Genomic DNA, 19,914 nt, shown 5'->3' with positions numbered 1-19,914 from the left:
ATTCTTCCACATTTTTGACCCTCTGTTGAAGTGAAATTGAAAGCATTTTTTATATTTGCTGTACTTGGGCAGAAATATATTTTTCAACATGTTAACTTTTCCTTACCCAGTATCACAAAATAATTGAATCCTAGCATTTTAAAGCCGTGGTGTACCTTAAAGTCCAAGTTTGTTGTAATTTACCTTAATCTGTTATTCTCTATCTATTGTAATTCCTTATCACATTTGGGTACCACCATATCTACTCTTAATATAAGGCCTGCCAATGAAACTCATGCATTAGGGTGCTAAATACTTGCATATTTTGTATGCAGGTTATGCAGAAAGAGTGAAAGGATCCCTCTGGCATGTGATAACAGCACCTCCATCAGTCCCTGCTGAATGTAGTCTGCAGTTTGTAAAAATAAATGCATTAAATAGCAAGCTGTCAGGTTTATTTCAGAAGCACATAACAGCTTCTTTATAATTCTGTGAAGAACTTGGACATCTCTGAACAAATTCCATTCACTGAGTGGACAGAAATTTTAAATGAGATCATGAAAACATGAAAATTTTAAATGAGATAGCGAAAAGCAAAAGTCTTTTTGAAAATGTCAAAATTAATTTTCTGTTAAAGCTGCAGTTACCAAAAATCTTCTAGAAAAGGTCTGAATCTGACTTGAATCTGGAGAATTTTAATATGTCTGGTATCAGGGAATTTCATCCTTTCCCCTTTAATAGATGACTAGAAAACTGGATCATAGCTTTAAGGCACTGGAGATGTTCTGATGACTTCAGTACTGAAGTTTTGGACCTCAAATATAAACCAGTTAAATCCAAATGTATTTGCTTTTGCTCTCTATTGCCACAATAATTTTATTATTACTTTTTCTCTTAAATCTACTGACTGCATTATTGCTATTTGGAATACAGTGCATGAATTATTTCCTCTTTGCTAATACTTGTCCACTATTGTAGTTATCTTCAGAACAGTCAGTAAATAACACAGCTTGCAGATGAAACATTCCTTAAAAACAGGATGGTGTAACAGTCTTGTGCCCTGTTACAACAAATGAATGGTATTTGAAAGGTATTGGCACTGTGAGCTGCATGACCCAGTTTGTGATGGGATACTGCAGGACACAAACTGGAAGAAAGTGCTGCTTGTAGTGAGGAGCTCCTTGAAAGGTGGTAGGTCAGGGGTGAAAGAATTGAGCCCTCAGGAATCTCCATCTGCTGTGGTTCGTTTATTTTGCAGAGCCCTCTGACTACAGAGGGTCATCACTGCAGAGAAAAAGAAAACTTGTGATGTGTTTTCTACCACATGCCAGGCTCCATTCTGCTTCTTCTACTTCATAGTTTGGATCTTATCCAGCACCCACCATGTCTCATTTTGAATCATTGGATTGCCTGTCTTGGGAAGGACCTTAAGGACCATCTACTTCCAACCCCCCTGCCATGGACAGGGACATCTTTCCTAGAGCTGCTTACTCAAAGCCCCAGCCAGGCTGGTCCTGAGCACTTCCAGGGATGGGGAATCTACAGCTTCCCTGGGCATCCTGTTCCGGTGCTTCACTACCCTCACAGTAAAGAATTTATTCCTAATATCTAATCTGAACCTATTCTCAGTTTGAATCCATTCCCAGGTTCCTTGGGCAACCTGTTCTGGTGCTTCACCACCCTCATAGTAAAGAATTTATTCCTAATATTTCATCTGAACCTATTCTCAGATTGAATCCATTCCCCCTTGTTCTGTCACTACACACCCCTATAAAAAATGTCTCTCCATCTTTCCTGTAGGTTCCTTTCAGGTACCAGAAGGCCACTATTAGGTCACCCGTAAGCCATCTCTTTCCCAACTGAACAATCTCAATTTTCTTAGCCTTTCCTCAGAGGAGTTTCTTAACCAGTCCGCGGATTCCTCCCCTGCCTGCACTATCGCTCACGCACTTCACCGTCCCAAATCTCTTCCCGACAAGGATGCAGGTCTCACATTCTTTCGCACCACAGGGCTCACCTGACAGGGCTCATAAATACCGTAAATCATTAAGGAAGCAAACGCAGTACATCCCGCAGCGCCGCCCTGAGCGTTTATTTATTGATCTGCGTTATCACAGCGACCTCCACAGCTTTTCGGATCCGCTACGGAATGCGATTGCGGCGCTGCGGGCACAGCAACCACACAGAATCCCACAACCAGCTCGGTTGGAAAAGACCTCCGAGACCATCGAGACCGAACACCACCATGTCACCAGTGCCGCGTCCAGTCCTTCCTCAAATACCCCCAGGGACGGTGTCTCCACCACCCCTCAGGGCAGCCCACTTCAATACCTAACCACCTTTCCTGAGAAGAAACTCCTCCTAATGTCCAACCTAAACCTCCCCTGACGCAGCTTGAGGTAACGGCCTCTCGTCCTGTCACTTCGCGAGGGCGCGGCAGCAGGGTAACTTCCCGCACCGCCCCGACCCTCTGCGGCCGACTCCGAGTCGAGTCGAGTCGAGTCGAGTCGAGTCGAGTCGAGCCGGGCCGGGTCCGGTCCGGTCCGGTCCGGTCCCTGCCCCGCCCTCCCCCGCGTTTCCCGGTGGTGGGAAGGATCGCGCATGCGCGGAGCAGCCCCCTGCGCACGGGGCGGGCTGTGGCGGCTGCGCGCGCGGCGGCGGCGGCCCCGCCCCTTGCCCCGCCCCGCCCCGCCGCGTGAGGCGGTGCGCGGTGCGCGGTGCGCGCGCGTGGCGGCCGCGGCGGGATGTTCGTGGCGCGCAGCATCGCCGCGGATCACCGCGACCTCATCCACGATGTGTCCTTCGACTTCCACGGGCGCCGCATGGCCACCTGCTCCAGCGACCAGAGCGTCAAGGTAAGCGGGGAGCCGCCGGGCCTGGTGCTGGGCCAGTGTCGCGGCCTACCGGGCTGCGGGCGGGCCGGGGCGCGGCCGAGGGCTCGGTCCGCGGCAGGTCCCGCTGCTGTGTCGGGCCGTGAGGGCGGGAGGCTTTAGCGCACAGTGCGCGTTGTGTCTGTGTGTGCGCTAACGTGTGTAAACACGGGAGATCCGCTTCCGACCCGGTGCTGCGGCAGGGAAAGCATTCCCGGCTGCTGTGCCTGCAGCCGTGCCACTTTCAGCTAAAAATCTGTGTTTATTAAAGAATGCTTACGAAAAAACCTATTGTTTCATAATTTAGTACAATAATCTGTATTTATTGTGGGAAGAAGGTGAAGTGCCAGTAAGCAAAACCCCGGAGTGTTCCGTGTGTGCCCTGGCAGACTGGGGAAAGGGTGGAATACTGGAAGCCTTCATTTTTACGTTCCTTTAGAGGAAAGAAAGTAGCATTTTACATTTACTCAAACGAAAAGTTGGTTGTTTTTTTTCCTTTTTTTGTGCATAGTGAGAAGATGGGCAAATATTTGGGAGTCACGTGGATAGATTTAAGAAATCTAATTTGCAGAGAGCAGACATGTTTGTTATTAAATCCAGATAAATGGTTGAAAAAGTAACTTTTTTTTTGTAGAAAGCTGTGTCACATGTAGATAAGGCTTAAAAACAAAGAAACAGCCTGTTCTCCCTGATCACAGACTAAAAAGTAAATAACCAACCACAATAAAATGGTCCCCCCCAGAAAGCAAGCCAAAGCCATGGGGATCTTTGATTTAGACTGAGTACCAAGAGTGTGCAGTTCTTAAAAAAGATGCCACGAGGTGGGTTGAACGCAGAAACTGTTCTCTAGCAGTGTAATGTTGCTTTCCAGTCATAACTGAATCCTTTATGAGAATGTTCAGAATGTCCCTCCAACTAGAGGAACAGCATGACCCAGGCTGTGTTGGAGAGCCAGAGTGGCAGACTTGAGGTGACTTTCAGTACAGCTTCAAAGTGAATGAGTGACAAATAGGAGTGAGTGTCAGGTAGTGTCTTTCATTTGGTTATGTTCATGGCTTTCTACATAATTTTTCAGTAAAAAACTTATAAGTATAAAGATGTATGGGAAATCAAGAGAGGGGAAGGTTCAGTGGCTTGGATGTGGTTAAAAATCAAGGCAGAAATCTCATAAAAAGAAACAAGATCTGTTCCCCCACTACCCTGGTGTATATTTTACTGTCCTGCTCTGCTTTTGGGATGAGTGCTGGGAGCTGCATTTGGGTTTTGCAACCAGAGCTGAGCACGTGAGGGTGCTGGGGGCTCTAGAATGAAACAGAACAGTGTGCTCTTGGAACAAAGTGAATGAACTTCTGGGAATTGTAATAATTTCCTCTTCTGTGTAATTTACTGTTTAAAAAGAGATAGAAGTCATACAATAGTGGGTTTTGCAGGCAGTGCCTCTTCTCCCTACTTGTAATAGGGATAGTTTCATGGTGGAGTAAAGTGCAATTTTGTACTGAACCAGATACAGTGTCCTGGATGAAAAGGTTTACTGGGGATGTGGGTATATGTTTTTGTTTATTTTTATTTTATATATAGGAATGGTTCTGTCTGTAAAGTACTAGTTGGTAAGGCGTATTTACAAATTGTATAATTGTATTTTGATTTCTCAATAGGTCTGGGATAAAAGTGAAAATGGAGATTGGCATTGCACTGCCAGCTGGAAGGTTTGTATTTGTAAAAATTACACAGGCATAATCATAATTTCTCCTTTGTTTTTGGAGAAACATGCTTCACTTCTTTCTGCTGAATTTTAGAGCAGAAATGCTTTTGGTTTGATGTAGATTTTGTATGTCTTGTGTAAAATACTTTCTCTTTGCTTTTGTAAAGCATCTCTAGTGCCTCTCACTTTAAGCAGATGCTAACATGCAGTCTGCTCTTAGTACCTAGTTATGTTGGCAAACTAGTATTAGTAAATATTATCAGTGACTGGTATTCAGGGAGTAGAAAACAGTACCTTAATTTTTAATTCAATATTTCCTTTCACATACAGTAAGACTTAAAAAAAAATAAAAGGGGGGAAAATTAAAAGGAATATGTCTGGCTATTAAATGTTACAACATCTGACCTCTGCTTTTTGTTCTTCAAAACCTTTCTGAGAACTGTGTCATATAGATGCTCTGCTTCATCTGGATAATTGGTGTATTCAGCTTCTGAATTGTTATTAAACTTGTGTTTAATAGGAGCACAATGCATTCATCCTTGTAAATGGCAACGCTAGGGAGACTTTTGAATTCCCCTTCTCTAAGACAGGAATGTTGACTAGGAATGAAAGAGGAACTTCATATTAAAAAGAAGATTAATAATGCTTGCAAGTGCTTTTGAAAAGTACAGGCAAGCTAGAAATGAACATGGTAATGGCTGAAATTTGATTGAGAACAAAACTGTACTTTTTGCATCAAGGCAGAATCATAGTTTGGAACTTAAAGTAGTAATAATTAATGCCTTGAAATACGCTTGTAATAATCACATTTAACCGCTAAGAGCAACAACTTTGCAGTGCTGCTTGGAATAAAGAACTGCAACAGCTGATATGTAACTTTGTATCAAAGAACAGGTTTCAGAGGAACAGTGTTACTACTTCCTAGAATTCTCCTTCAGAAAGTCATGAAAATATATGGTTTTAATGCAGTAAGTTTGTTTCTCTACAGTGTTCTGATGTTTTCTTGCAGACACATAGTGGATCAGTGTGGCGTGTGACATGGGCCCATCCTGAATTTGGGCAGGTCCTGGCTTCCTGCTCCTTTGATAGAACAGCAGCTGTATGGGAAGAAATAGTGGGAGAGTCTAATGATAAACTGCGAGGCCAGAGTCACTGGGTGAGACTTCTTTTCTGTAGCTGTAAAGTTTTGGATTTTGGCTATGTTTTGTTCATTTGTGGCAACGTTCCAACACAAAGGAAGTATTTCTAAAACATCTGAGGAAAACAGCTAACTGGCTGCATTCAGGCCAGTTTGTGTCACTGTTATGGGTGTTTCATAATAAGTTGTTCCCCGGCAAACGACTGGCAGACATGAATTCCCACCTATAGTTGGGTTTTTCTCTGGCAAGAGATAATTTGAAACAACACTGGCTGTTTTTGCTCATCTTTCAAACAATAGATAAGTTGGGGGGGGGGAGTTTTTTGGTGGAAGATGTAAGCAGTCCTATGAAATGGTGTTGTCAGACTTTGATTAGCCTTCCTTAGGGAATAAATTTTGATGGAAATTTCTTTGCAGGTCAAGAGGACCACTCTAGTAGACAGTAGAACATCTGTTACAGATGTGAAGTTTGCTCCCAAGCACATGGGTCTTATGTTAGCAACCTGTTCAGCAGATGGAGTTGTAAGGATCTATGAAGCTCCAGATGTGATGAATCTCAGCCAGTGGTCACTTCAGCATGAAATCTCGTGTAAGCTCAGCTGCAGTTGTATTTCTTGGAATCCTTCAAGGTATGTTACTAAAACATTTGCTTTATGACTGTAACAGGAAGGGAAAAACCATTCAAAGCTGAACCTCTTTGATATCTGTTTGTCCTGAAGCACTTAATGGCTTTCCCTGTAGACACAGTGTTGTGTCCTAATGATCCAGTTACTCTTCTATTCATTAGTAGTCTGTGCTGAAGGTTCAGAGTACAGGAGTTCATTTTAATGCATGGGATAGGATAAAAATTGATTTAAAAACTAGAATTCATGTACATTTACTTTATGTGAGTTATCTTTTGAAACCTGAATGAAGTATCACTAAACCAATAATTAAAAGCACTGCAAAGAATGCAGACTCTGCTATGAAACTTGTGGTAAATACTAGACTGCAGATGCAATTTCTGTTACAGAAAGTCAATTCTTCTCTCTGAGAATATCATCTTGAATTGCTAAATAATATTGTCTAATGATTTCACCTTAGTGGGTGTATAGGGTGGGCTTTTGAAACATCAGAGTGAGATAGTGGTAACTGAATAGCATTTAACTCCTGTTTTGTTGTGATTTTTTCCTTGTGGTATTTTGTGGTGTTGTTTTGTTTTCTCTATAGATAATGTGTTTGAAATTTAACAAATGGCTTGGTGTACTTTCTGTGGGAAATACTATATATATATATATAGATAGATAGATATAATATGTAAATATAACAATATTTGTTTTCACCTTTTAGCTCTCGAGCACATTCTCCAATGATTGCTGTAGGAAGTGATGACAACAGTCCAAACATACTGGCTAAGGTTCAAATTTATGAATATAATGAAAATACCAGGTATGCTAAATAATAATATATAGCGTTGGTGGGATCATGAAGTTGTTTATAATATATGGCCTTTTATTCCTATCATTAGGTGTGGAGTAGTAAATAAAAATACCTTAATTTTGTCTCTCATCCACTGGGTAGGAAAAGAGAGGGAGACCTCAGAGTGGTAACTGATGTTAACAGAAATTACATTGATAATTTTATTCACTGTCAGTGCAGAAATGTCAGTGTTCTTACCAGCATTTTCAAGGGAGAGTTGTTGTTTCTGTGTCTACTAAATTATGTGTTTAGTTTTGCACAAGGAGTTAACAGTTGAAATTTGAATTGTGTTGCACCAGGAACTGTTTTGTTCAAGGCCACCTTACAATGATTTTAAAGGCATTATTACAATGACAGAAAGCACTGTGAATTGCTCATGGTCTGTCAAAGTTCAGGTTCTCCGGTCAAGAGTCCACAGAACCGGAAAAGGCTACTAAGTTTATGCACCACCACTTCCAATTAAATGATAACAGAGAAATTGTGTTTGATTGGGAGTGACCAATGTGGGGAAGGAGCCAGAGTGTTCTGTGGGTTTTATGCCCAGCTTCAGGCAATGCTTTCCATGCATTAACAATAAAGTTACTGTAACTTACTAAGAAAATGGAATATGTGTTTATCATACAGCAGAGGAGGCAGACAGTGGTCTGCTTAAAAGCATGGAAAATTTAGTGAGTTACTGAGATGCAAATTCCCTTTAGATTTGTGAATGGAGTATTTCTCTTAATTTCCCTTTTCCAATTGCAGACAAAAATGTCCTTTGTACTGCAATTCTTGTTTGTTGTATGACTCACAATACTTTAGCATACTGTACTTAGTGGCTACTGTATCTGATAGATTCAATTTCTGAACAAATTTGCTTCAAATTATTGCAGAAATTTATGTTTTAAAAATTTTTCTTTTTTTTGCAAATCTTACCATGTATACTTAACCCTGTTTCCCGTTTCCACTATATCTGGTTTGTATAATTTGCATCAGTGGCAATTATCATGGCATTAAAGGTTAATTTCTTGCCCTGTACAGGAAATATGCAAAAGCAGAAGCTCTGATGACAGTCACAGATCCTGTACATGATATTGCATTTGCTCCAAATCTGGGAAGATCCTTCCACATCTTGGCTGTAGCAACCAAAGATGTACGAATTTTCACACTAAAACCTCTAAGGTGAGCTTTAGAGGAAGATGGTTTGGTGTGATGTGATGCATACTGTGCAATCTTGTTCAAATTGTCTCTGCAAAGCAAAAGTAATAATGTATGCAGGATTGTTTTTAGCAGCCTGATTTTTAAGGTGACAAGATTGTGAGCAAGTCTATAATTTTGTCTGAATATCTAATCTAATAACAGTTGTTATTAGAAAGATTTAGTAGTCTCTGACATCATGTTCAAGCCCAGACCTTTGAACAGTTGTGTGAAGAACTGTCACTTTTCTCTTAAACAGGAAAGAATTGACTTCATCAGGAGGATTAACAAAATTTGAAATCCATATTGTGGCACAGTTTGATAATCACAACTCCCAGGTGTGGCGAGTGAGCTGGAATATTACAGGCACAGTGCTTGCCTCCTCTGGTGATGATGGCTGTGTTAGGCTCTGGAAGGGTAAGGTCACCCACTTGAAACACATTGACTTTGTAGTCTGCTGAATATACTTGAGAAATTATACTCAAAACATAATTTTGGAGCGAGTGTCCATTTTAGATTTGTGAAATACAGATTTCTTTTTTTCCTATTTTTCTGTTTACGTTTAAGAAAAACAGAATTCAGAAATAACTTCCTGTGTTAAATACTTGCATGATTTAAGCTGCTGTGATTAGTTGTTACTGTACCCAGAAATTGTTACACCAGACTAGAGCTATATTAAGTTGTCATTTTAAAAAGTAAGATAGATCTTTTCCTGCTGCTAAACCTAGAAAATCTATATTCAGTCACAATGTCCAGGCAAATGGCTTTTTTCTGTTTACATTTTAAGAGAAAAACAAACAAATAAATGCACCCCTTCATCAGTGAAACAAACAAAAAAAAACCCAAACCAAAATCCCCACAACAACAATAAAAAAAAATCTACTGGCAGTTACCTTACACGTTCTCATTTGTTCCTCAGTATTGTAATAGTGGAAACTGAGTTTTAAATTAGGGACAGGCAGAGAATATCAGGCAGCTAAAGGGCCAGATCCTCAGCTGTTTGGAATTTATATAGAGGTGTTGAAGTTCAGTTGTGATTCTGATCACAACCAGGTGTGGGGCAGTTGAAACATATCTGCAGAGAAACAGAAACTAACAGTGTCTGTATATCTGTGTTTGCAGCTAATTACATGGACAACTGGAAGTGTACTGGTATACTGAAAGGTAATGGGAGTCCGGTGAATGGTAGTTCTCAGCAGGGAATTTTTAATGCCTCTCTAGGTTCAGCCAATACAAGTCTGCAGAATTCACTAAATGGATCATCTGCCAGCAGGTAGGTTAAGTAGTAGAGAGACTGGTTTTCAGTAGTCTTTTCTCCGAATCTTCATTTCATGTAGCTCTCATATTTGTTTTACATGTTTTTAAAGTGCAGTGTCATTTATTGCATGAGTACTTCTATAAGCTCCTCTGGTTTTGCTCTGTGGTTCGTCTGTTATGCAAGTGTTAAGAGGAAAATGAACAAAACAGTAAGTCATACTGAATCAGTCTGTATAAATAAGCAATCAAAATAATTATTTTGATTTTTAGTCCTTTCATATTATTAAAAACAACATTTCTGAAATCGTTTCAAAGGAGAAGCTTCATCCTACTGGTGTGTAACTGCCCTTTTGATTTAGATATATGTTTAAAAGTGAAGCAAAAATGCCAGCAACAAATTCTGTTTTTTCTCTGGGATAATATAGCAGAAGGGAAGGAAGAAAAGTTACTTGATAACAGTTTCAACAATCAAATGTTAGTGCTAGTTTACTTGGTTTTTGCAGGTGTGTAGCATCAATTGAATAAAAGTTTTGTGGTTTTAAAATTTTCCTCATATGGCATTCATATTGCAAATAATTTGCCTCAATCTCTGTTAGGTTTTTATTCTGTAATAGTTGCTTTTTAGTGAGTAAATTTTACTGCCTCTTCTGAAAAAACATTTTCATTTGTGCACACTGAAATGTAGAAATATGCTGAGTCTTGCATGTGTATGGTGCAGTGTGTACAACCGGCTTTGCAGAATTATAAGTCCTATATAAGAATGAGATGTGGCAAGATTCCATAGCAGTGGTTTCCAAGTTTTGTGGCCACCTTTGTTTCAAGTGCCTTGGGATAGTTTCCTTTTCCATCCATGTGCAGCTACTCGTGGGGTTTTTTCAGTTTGGAAAGCTTATTGGCAAAGTTTTCTTTTGGAGAGTAGCACCAGCCTCTTGCCCTTTCAGCAGTCAGTCCTGAATGGCAGTTCAAGATCCCTAGCCCTGTTGAACAGAGAACAGGTTTCACATTTTCCTCACAAGATAAATGTGGACACAAGAGGTGGTAATGGGCCTGGTCCCTACAAGAAAGGGCAGCAAAATTATGTTGGTCATGATTCCAGATTTCCAGATTCTACTTGCAGTGTAGCAAATGAATGCAGCCCTGCCTTGGACATGGTATATCCAGAGCTGTTTAGCTGCATTTGCTTGGGCTCCTGTGGGGAAATGCAGGCTGTCTTACAGCTCTTTGGCATAGGGTGTGGTTTTACAATCTCCTTAGATAAGACTCTGCTGCCACCAAGACTAACCATCCCCACCCCTCTCGTGGCTCTTCTCCTGTCCCTGAACTTGGTGCTAAGCCATTGTGCAGCTGAAACTTCTAGCATTATTTCTATTCCCTTCATTGCTCTGTATTGCAAGGTGTTTTGTTTTGGTTTTTAATAAATTATTCTTGCCTCTGATTTGTAAGACAGTGTTATTTCCAGAATTAAGTCAGGGGCTGTGGAATTTCGGGACATATGGTGTCTCGTCCTAGGTTAAGCCTTACATTAAAAAATGCACGCTTTACTACAGGCTTTCTTTTGTAGTGATACTGGCCTGAGTTGTGTCAGCACAGCTGCTAACTTCTGTGTTAGTGTTAACATGCTGATAAAGATTCATGCATTGACATTTGGCTAAATAGGTATCCTACACATTACTTGTCTCTGACTGTACATGCTGTTTTTCATGTCTATATGTTTAAACACTTAAAACAGCTATAGCACAGGCAGATCTGGAAAAGGCTATAAAAGCACTATGGCCAAACTGGATTTGTACTCAAAATAAATTTCAGAACATGTGATGTAGATTGTTAGGAAATAAACCAGTAGGGCTGTATTATTATGTTGATGTAATTGTGTGTGTAGATTTATGATACAATTTCCATTCTCCATTTGTATTATGTCCTTTTTAACAGAAAGCAGAGCTGATACCAAGCTAACTGGAGTAACTTTGGTGTTTTGCTGCTTGTTGCATGCACACAGGAATGGAAAACGAACTCCTTTTTCCCCTTCCCCAGCGCCGTTTGACCTCTCCCAAGACACCAGCAGCCTGCTAACTACTAAATACTGTTCAAAAAGCCTTTTTAAAACACGTTGTGTGCATTTTTTGTACTAGCCTGCACAGTTTGATACTGATGGAACGCCCGATAGAAAAATACTTGGAGAGGCATCTTGTTTGGAAAAAAACATAAACAACCCACCCAAACCCCAAAACTTTCATCAGAACGTATTTTTGAAAGCTTGTAAAATTAAAAGATAGTTTGTGATTAAAAACAAGAATTTTTGTCCTTGATTGGGATGGGAGGAGGGAAACAACCATTACAGTAACTTCCATTAAAATTGTTTTGAGAACCAATTTGTTTTGCATTTCAGAGTGTTCAGCATTTGATAAAGATTCCCTAAACATTACAAGGTTGTAACTGCTTTGTAATATATATGCAACTGTTAGTTCTAAAGAAGCGAGAAATCTGTTTTGACAATTGTACAGATGATGGCTTTTAGTGGTTTGTTATTGCTTCATTTATATTCTTTAGTATGACTTCAAATAAATGTTTTGTAAGTACTGTCATACTTCATCCTAAAATAAGTACTTTCTCTGTTACATATTTGTACATTCCTGTGGTAGTAGTTATAATTACATGGAGTACTTAAATTCTCTCAACGTAATATCCTTGAAAAATGCAAACACTTTAGCTATACAGAGATAGAAACCAAAATGCAGTTTGTTGTTAATTGTCCCATAATTTCCTTAATAAACTCCTAGCTGTTCTTTGTTATAAGTCCACAGAATTGTAAACAAGACAGAAACCATAATATAGTTATACTAAAATGCACAAGTGTTACGGGTAAGTTCTAATAAAAACAGCAGCAAAATGACATGGAGTGGCATAATTCTGAATCTTGCATTCACCAGGAATCTTGAATTTACACTGAGGATTTTGCAGAAATATGTAAATAGATACAAAGACTGTATTTCATTCAAAGCAGTTATTCTCTGTAAATGTATATCATTAATGTAAAAAGTGGTGTTTTTACGTCTTCTAGAAATGCTGTGAAGTTAATCTGAATTAGATGCATATGCAGCAAGTGTACTTTGATAATATTTAATGTATATTTTGTGTCACAAAGAAAGCATTACTGAAAGCTGTTAACAAATCACAGAAATTCTGGGAGAATGAAAGCCTGTTAATAGCTGTACTACACCACCTTTTTGACTTCAAAGTAATCAATTCTTTTGTAAAAATGTATGCTAGGACTATGACTATGGTATTATTTTCAATGAATTTCAGTGGAAAAGACTATTATTTTGCTTTAAAGAAGAGTTTCCAGATTTGTCTTGTTTTGAATTACACGCCTTGATTTCTGCTATTATGTTCTATTGGTTTTGGCATGGATATACTAAAGCCTTTTTTTTTTCCAGCATGTCTTTTCTCCCCTTTGGTTCTCCTTGTATTTACTACCTTTCTCTTCTTTTCTTGTTTTGTTGGTTTTTTTTTTTTTGTTTGTTTGTTTTTTTGTTTGTTTTTTTTTTTGTTTTGGTGTTTTGTTCCTTTCTTAATTGTTTCAGGTATTTCTTTCCCCCTCTGGATTCCCCACGGGCTGGATCGAGATGGTCCAGTCATGCCCAGCTCCTTCCTCCTCCTCCTCTGATAGAGCAGTCTTGTGATGCTGACACTGCCAACCTCCAGTATCCTCACCCTCGCAGACGATGTGTATCTCGGCCTCTTAATCTTTTACCTGAGAATGAAGGGGTTTAATGTGTTACTTTAAATAAATTCTGAAGGGCCTTATTCTGGGTATTTGTGAATGCTTCCATTTCTGGCTGCCTTGGTATTCCTTCTCTGGTACAAAAGACTTTTTTAAACATGTGGGAACTTCATGCATGTTTTGTGAAACAAAAAACATTTAGAACATGTTATTTCTGTATCAAAGACCATTTTAATTTTTACCCTTTGAATTTTGGCAACGTACATAAACAGTATTAGCCACGCGCTCTTTATGGAGTAGATGGCTTCAATTTGCCTGATGTTTTTTTCTTTTTTTTTTTTTTAATCTTTTTTGAATCAGTTTAGTATGGTCTTTATTTTTTTCTTTTTGTATACTCCATTTATGTGTGAAACACATTATCAAAATTAGACATGCCTTCAAGACACTTGTGAGTGAAGAATGATGTTGGATCACCTTGTTTAAGAAACAACCATTCCTGTGTATACTGCAGCAAAATAACTTGAAGTGTTTGGTTACTTAAGATTTTTCCATCTTGCTATATAAATATTTAAATTTTATAATTGTGGTTGACTAATAAATTTGTGCTGAAAGGTCTGTATTCGTATGTTTTTCCTTGTAATAATTTTTAACAGGTTCCTGAAGAAGGAGTTTTTCTGAATCAGGTGTCCACTCTCCTAGCTCTGCTCTGCGCCATTTTTGATGTGCAGCTGCATATTCCCAGTCTGCCACAAGGTGTGCTCTCACTTTTCCCATGGCTGTGCTGGAGGTCTGTGCAGACTGCAAGAGCTGTTGGGTTTCACATTACCTCTCAGTTCTTCTCCAGTGATTGAATTCAAACAGGGCCTTTTGAAGAAAGAGTGCTAGCTTGAAAAATGCCAAATGTCTTTTGTGTTGTGTCAGCGCGGGAGCATTACTGCTGTGGATCAGCTGTTGGCACTGACTCAGACTGGTGCAAGGCGGGCAGGAAGACAATGCTGGACAAAGAATGCATGGTATTGCTCAGGAGTAGCATTACTGCACAGGATGGGATTGCTGAGGTTTTTGGGCAGATCCTGGGAGAAGGAAGGAAAGAGGAGGCCTTTGTGCTGCAGAAACCCAAAGTGTAATTGTATATTTCAATGCACTTCAAAATGAACTAACCCTGTTTCCTAGACCACTGCTGTGAGGTAAGGGAGAGGACAACTTGTATTTTTCCAAAATGACATATTCCTGTGAGCTTTACATGTATTCTGAAAACTTCATTTGCTCAGATCCACCATGTTTGTTTCTTTGTTTCTCTCTGAGGAATCAAGTTTTAATTTAAAAACCCATGAGGTACACTGGTATTAGAATGTCCTTGCTGAACATGTGTGGAGGGAGGCTGCTGATACTTTCCAGCCAACAGGAACAGAAGTGAACAGAAGGAAAAAAGTTTTATACCTTTACTAGAAAAAGTAAACACAAAACCATGCCAACTTTGTATGGTAAACAGAAATGTTACATGATTAAAAGATAATGCTTAAATGGTGGGTGGAAAGTAACTATTCCTCTGAGGGAGAATGAATAATTGAAAAAATAAAAATCAACACTATTACACTGGGATATAGTCCTAAACCAAACCAAATTGTTTCTCAGTATGGAAGGAACAAAACATATTTTTAAAGTGTTAAACCATTTGCAGAATTCATGTCTTAACCCTGGAGGAGGTCACTGATTAACCAGTTAGAGTAATGACAATTTTTTGCAGTTTCTAGTAGTGCGTTGTTAATAGTTTATTCAGCATGGTCACGTTATTTTCCTCTGTGATGAACATGTGTTATTATTAGATACCCTAATTCCAGTCACACTTCTTACTAATGGAAACATGCTGTAAGATTCAGTGCAAACAAGTCATGTTAGAACACAGTGGCCAGGTACTTTAACCTCAGCAAATGAACTCAGGCTGGTTTTGTGGCCAATGTCTGCCTTGCCCCCTACCTGCTATTTTGTATTGACCTCTCTCCAAACCAGGAGCCTTTGATCCACATCCCTGACTTTCCACCTCTGCTTCCTCAAACTCATCGACTCTTCTGTCTTGACTCAAGCCTGTGAACTTCTGTGCAGGATCTGGGCCCTTGGACACAGGCAGCAGAACTCTAGGAGGGAAGATTATAGAAAGGCTTTGAAAGGGATAATTACAGAAGGTACACACAATATTTTAAATTTATGCAGCACTTTTTAAGGCTACACTCCTTTTTCTTCTTCTGCATGAATACCCACAATAGCCCTTCTACTGCTTCTGTGCTTGGAGCACATCTTAGTTTGAGCTGCCAGGATTAGAAATTTTTGGGTCCTGTAGAAGCCGTGAGATGGCATTGGTGGTTTTCTTTGTTTTTCTTTGGTTTTGTGGGTTTGTGTGTGTGGTTTGTGTCTGTGGTGGTTTTGCTTTTGCTGTCGTTTGGTTTTGTTTTGAACATATTTGAAGCAGTATGAATTTCTGATTACGACAAATGTGGATTTTCACTCTCCATACAAGGAATACAACCATAGAAATGCATTCTGAAAACATCCTGGAGAGCACTGAATTTGATATAGATCTGTAGAAGTTTTCATGCACACACACACGTTTGGATGGCACCTGCTCACATCCTCTACTTAAAAAAACCCTGTGACATGTACACTTCAGCATGGAAATGAAATTTTCCATGTTCTGTACATAAACTAGAACAGAAGGAGTTCCACCTCAACATGAGAAAGAACTTCTTTACTCTGAGGGTGGCAGAGCACTGGGAAAGGCTATCCAGGGAGGTTGTGGAGCCTCCCTCTCTGGAGACATTCAAACCCCAGCTGGAGTCACCTGCTCTGGGTGACCCTGCCCTGGCGTAGGGGTGGGACTGGACCATCTCCAGAGGTTCTTTCCACCCCTAACGATTCTGTTTCTCAGCCTCATTGTGAAAAACGCCAATCACTTGTTTTTAAAATTTTAATAGTAATAAAATGGTTATAAAAATAGTAATACAATTAGAATAATAATAATTTGGACAATTTGGAATATGAGACAATAGAAACAAAGAGTTTCTATTGAGAGACGGTCCAGGTACCTTTTTCTGGGCAAAATAAGCCCGAAAAAGGACCCACGTTAAGAGAGGATTAACCCTTAAAAACAATAGCCTGTTGCATATTCATACACCTCATACATGGTGCATAAATTCCATTCAAACACAGGATTCTGTCTGGTCAGTGTCAACTTCCTCCTCTTAATCCTGACAGCATCTTCAAGCCTAAGCGAGGCAGGAAGAAGTTCATTTCTTCTGATAAAAGGGCAATAAATTCTCTTTCTCTGAAAGATTTAGGTGTCCTGTGGCTGCTATCTCGCTGTGAGTCCTTTCTTTAAAAAAAGTATCCTACATAGCATCGCTTCTATGTTAACCTTATGTTATAACCTAGACCTATATTTAACCCACTACTTAAGAAAATTAATACAGCATAACTTTCTAACATAATGGATATTTTATGATTGGCTTTTCGCAAATATTAAAATGAATATTATATGTGTTGTGTTAGAAAGTAATGCTGCATTAATTCTCTTAAGTAGTGTGTTAAATATAGTTTTAGGTTAAAAAAAATGTTAAAATAGAAGTGATGCTATGTAGGATACTTTTTTTAAAGAAAGGACTCGCAGCGAGATAGCAGCCACAGGACACCTAAATCTTTCAGAGAAAGAGAATTTATTGCCCTTTTATCAGAAGAAATGAACTTCTTCCCGCCTCGAAGGCGCTGTTAGGATTCAGAGGAAGAAGTTGACGATGACCAGACAGAATCCTGTGTTTGAATGGAATTTATGCATCTTGTATGAAGTGTATGAATATGCCACAGGCTATTGTTTTTAAGGGTTAATCCTCTGTTAACGAATGTCCCTTTTTCAGGCTCGTGCTGCCCAGAAAAAGGTACCCGGACGTCTGTAACTCTTTGTTTCTACTGTCTCATATTGTCCTAATTCAAATTGTCCAAATTATTATTACTCTAATAGTAATAATATTTTTATAACGATTTTATTACTATTAAACTTTTAAAATTAAAAAAAAACAAGTGATAGGCGTTTTTCACGTAACACATATAATATTTATTTTAATATTTGCGAAGAGCTACACTCATCTAGTGGATTCAGATGGCAAAAACGGGACAGAAAACAAAGCCGGGAATATAAACAACGTCACATGAGTTAATCCGAATGGACCTTTTTTTTCTCTTTTTTCTCATTTTTAGGTAGGATGGGGGACAGCAGGGTCGGGCGGGATGTTCAGCGGCCCTTTCCCTGGTACGGGGATCCAAACCCGGCCGGCCTGAAAGCAAATACCTGAGACAAAATACACCGATGACATCACCCCCCCCCCCCCCCCCCCCCACTGCCCGCGGCCCCGCCGCCCACTCCCTCTCCTGTTCCCGCTCTCGTTCCCTCAGGAAACTCCCGCTCCCATGCGTTCCCACAGGCAACACCCGCCCCCGTTCCCGCCTAACGGCCTGGGGGTGGGGCTGGGCGGTGCCGCGCGCACATCGCCCAATCAGCGCCGCCGCTTGCTCCGCCCAGAGTGTCTCGCTCCCCGCCTGCCGCCGCGCGCCGTGCCCGCCAATGGCCGGCTCCGCTTGGGGCGCTGCCATTGGCTGCGCGGGAGGGAGCGCCAAAGTTTGGGAGGCGCGCGCGACGCAGCTGCGCACGCGCCGCCGGCCGCGCGGGGGGTGGGGCGGGCCGGTCGCGCGGCCGTTTCCGTTGCGCGCCAGGGGAGCGAGCGGTGCCCGCCTGGCCGCTGGGGGGCGCTGCGGCAGCGGCGCGGGGCGGATCCCATCCCATCCCGAGTTTTGGCGGTCGGTCCGTCTGTCCGCCAGCGTTCCTGCTGCGTCTGGGACCCTCGGGAAAGGCAGGGCCCTTCTCTCCCTCCTCTTTGGACAAAAAGGCGGTCGCCGGCTTCCAGCCGCTCCCCCGTCGCCGAACTGCGCGGCGGAGCGTGGAGCGTGGCCGGTGAGCAGCGGGAGCCTTCCCGCCGCGGTCACCCGGAGTTGGTGTCTCCTCAGGTGCTCCCTGGAGGGGCCGCGGAGGGAGGAAAGCAGGCTGGGACTGCCCGGTCCGGGCGGCTTTACACGCTAAATATAGACTGGCACGTCTCGCAGCGGCGCTGGTGTGAGTCGCCGCTCTCGCTGGGCCCTCCGAGAGGGCTGTGAAAGTGTGTCCCCAAAAAGTCTTGGTGGGAGAGGGCTGGGAATGGTTGTTGAGCACGTTTGTGGCTAAAGCGGGGTGGTTGCCCAGGAATACTGGCGGTGATGTGTGAGTGAAGTGCGTTGCCGTGTGTGAGTGTGAAGCTGTTTGGGTCCTGCCTGCAGATGCTGCCCGAGCGGGGCTGATGGTGGTGCCGGGCCGAGTGCTGTTCCAGGCAGTGTGGGCGGGATGATGGAAGATTTCAGGAATATCGCCGACGAGACCTTCCCGAGCTACTTGGGCCAGTCCTTGAACAGCAGCGCGAGTGTGCTCTTTGAGAATGTCACCGTCTCCTCCAACCCGGGGTTACCTGTGGCGGCCTCCACTGTCGCCAGGAGCCAAGAGGGCGGTGACAACAGGTGAGGTCTCAGTAAGTGCCATTCAGAAATATAAAAAAAACAGTTGAAGCATCTAACTCCGGAGAACAAAAATTAATTTCGCAAATTACTTGGGCAGTGATAAAACTATTTACCAACCAGTATCTCAGTAATCAGTAAACATAGGATTGTCTGTATTACCAGTGTAAACTTTGCATTTAACTTGTAACTAGGAGAATACTTAACATTTACAAAAACTGCCCTTCAGAACTAATTAAATTTTTAGACTGTAACAGTCAAGTCTCTTTTAACTCCTCTCTTCAGCTTACTTGACTCGAGTTTGAAGTTGTGTAGAGAATAATGTGTTTTTTACATGTGTGTTCTCTGTTAACTGTTTACTGAACTTACCTGAATTTAGCTCCTTTTAGAAACTCCAAGATCTAGTGTTATGTACAAAAACTAAAACTTGCTCAGCAAGGAGTAGAGCAAAGAGTAACAATTTGAAGCCTTTGTGTTTAACTGCTGTCCTGTTACTTAACAACAAGTAAGATGAGACTTTAATACCCTGTCCTTCCAGAAGGACACCACTAGCCACTAAAAACTGTAACATGCTATTGCTCTAAAGAGCTACAGAAGGCTGGAGAGAAGCATTCAGGATACATATGTGTATCTGTAAATACAGATTAGCTAAAATATTGAAATAACCTAGCTTACAGGAAATAAGTAGTCACAAATATGAGTTTTGCTCCCCCAATTTTTTGGAAAACAGGAGCAGTGCATATTAGAATGACTCAGATGTGTGTTTTTTTTGCCCCACATTTACAGGCTTCCTGATGACTGTGCATCGTATTTGGAAGGAAAGCATTCACCTCTATCAGGATCTTCTCACAGCAGTCAGTCACATCCTGAGCCAGTGGAAAGGTTTGCCCTCTGCTTTCGTGATGACATGTAAGTGAGGTAGTTAAAATCTAATTCTGTCCTAAAATGCAGGCACCAGTAAGTTAGTATGTAGATCTGTATGCACTATATGGCTAATTACAGGCTACTTCAGAATTGAGTTGCAGAG

General features: G+C 41.2%; 1 protein-coding gene across 1 annotated transcript in view; it reads left to right on the top strand.

Moving 5' to 3' along the window:
* The first annotated feature begins 2,636 nt into the window (after window positions 1-2,636).
* CEP192 (centrosomal protein 192) overlaps window positions 2,637-19,914 on the top strand; it is a 72,450-nt gene continuing 55,172 nt past the window's right edge. Inside the window, exons 1-15 of the mRNA XM_077190284.1 lie at window positions 2,637-2,834; window positions 4,505-4,555; window positions 5,561-5,707; window positions 6,107-6,318; window positions 7,019-7,117; window positions 8,168-8,308; window positions 8,583-8,740; window positions 9,446-9,596; window positions 13,162-13,345; window positions 13,955-14,054; window positions 17,547-17,598; window positions 17,771-17,964; window positions 18,060-18,297; window positions 18,657-18,890; window positions 19,674-19,796. Coding sequence (XP_077046399.1) covers window positions 2,724-2,834; window positions 4,505-4,555; window positions 5,561-5,707; window positions 6,107-6,318; window positions 7,019-7,117; window positions 8,168-8,308; window positions 8,583-8,740; window positions 9,446-9,596; window positions 13,162-13,345; window positions 13,955-14,054; window positions 17,547-17,598; window positions 17,771-17,964; window positions 18,060-18,297; window positions 18,657-18,890; window positions 19,674-19,796 — 2,195 coding nt within the window. The 5' untranslated portion in view covers window positions 2,637-2,723. The remainder of the gene's footprint in view (window positions 2,835-4,504; window positions 4,556-5,560; window positions 5,708-6,106; window positions 6,319-7,018; window positions 7,118-8,167; window positions 8,309-8,582; window positions 8,741-9,445; window positions 9,597-13,161; window positions 13,346-13,954; window positions 14,055-17,546; window positions 17,599-17,770; window positions 17,965-18,059; window positions 18,298-18,656; window positions 18,891-19,673; window positions 19,797-19,914) is intronic.

This window comes from Agelaius phoeniceus, chromosome 1, assembly GCF_051311805.1.
Source record: "Agelaius phoeniceus isolate bAgePho1 chromosome 1, bAgePho1.hap1, whole genome shotgun sequence".
Classification (NCBI taxonomy): domain Eukaryota; kingdom Metazoa; phylum Chordata; class Aves; order Passeriformes; family Icteridae; genus Agelaius; species Agelaius phoeniceus.
This window is presented reverse-complemented; position numbering and strand designations above follow the sequence as displayed.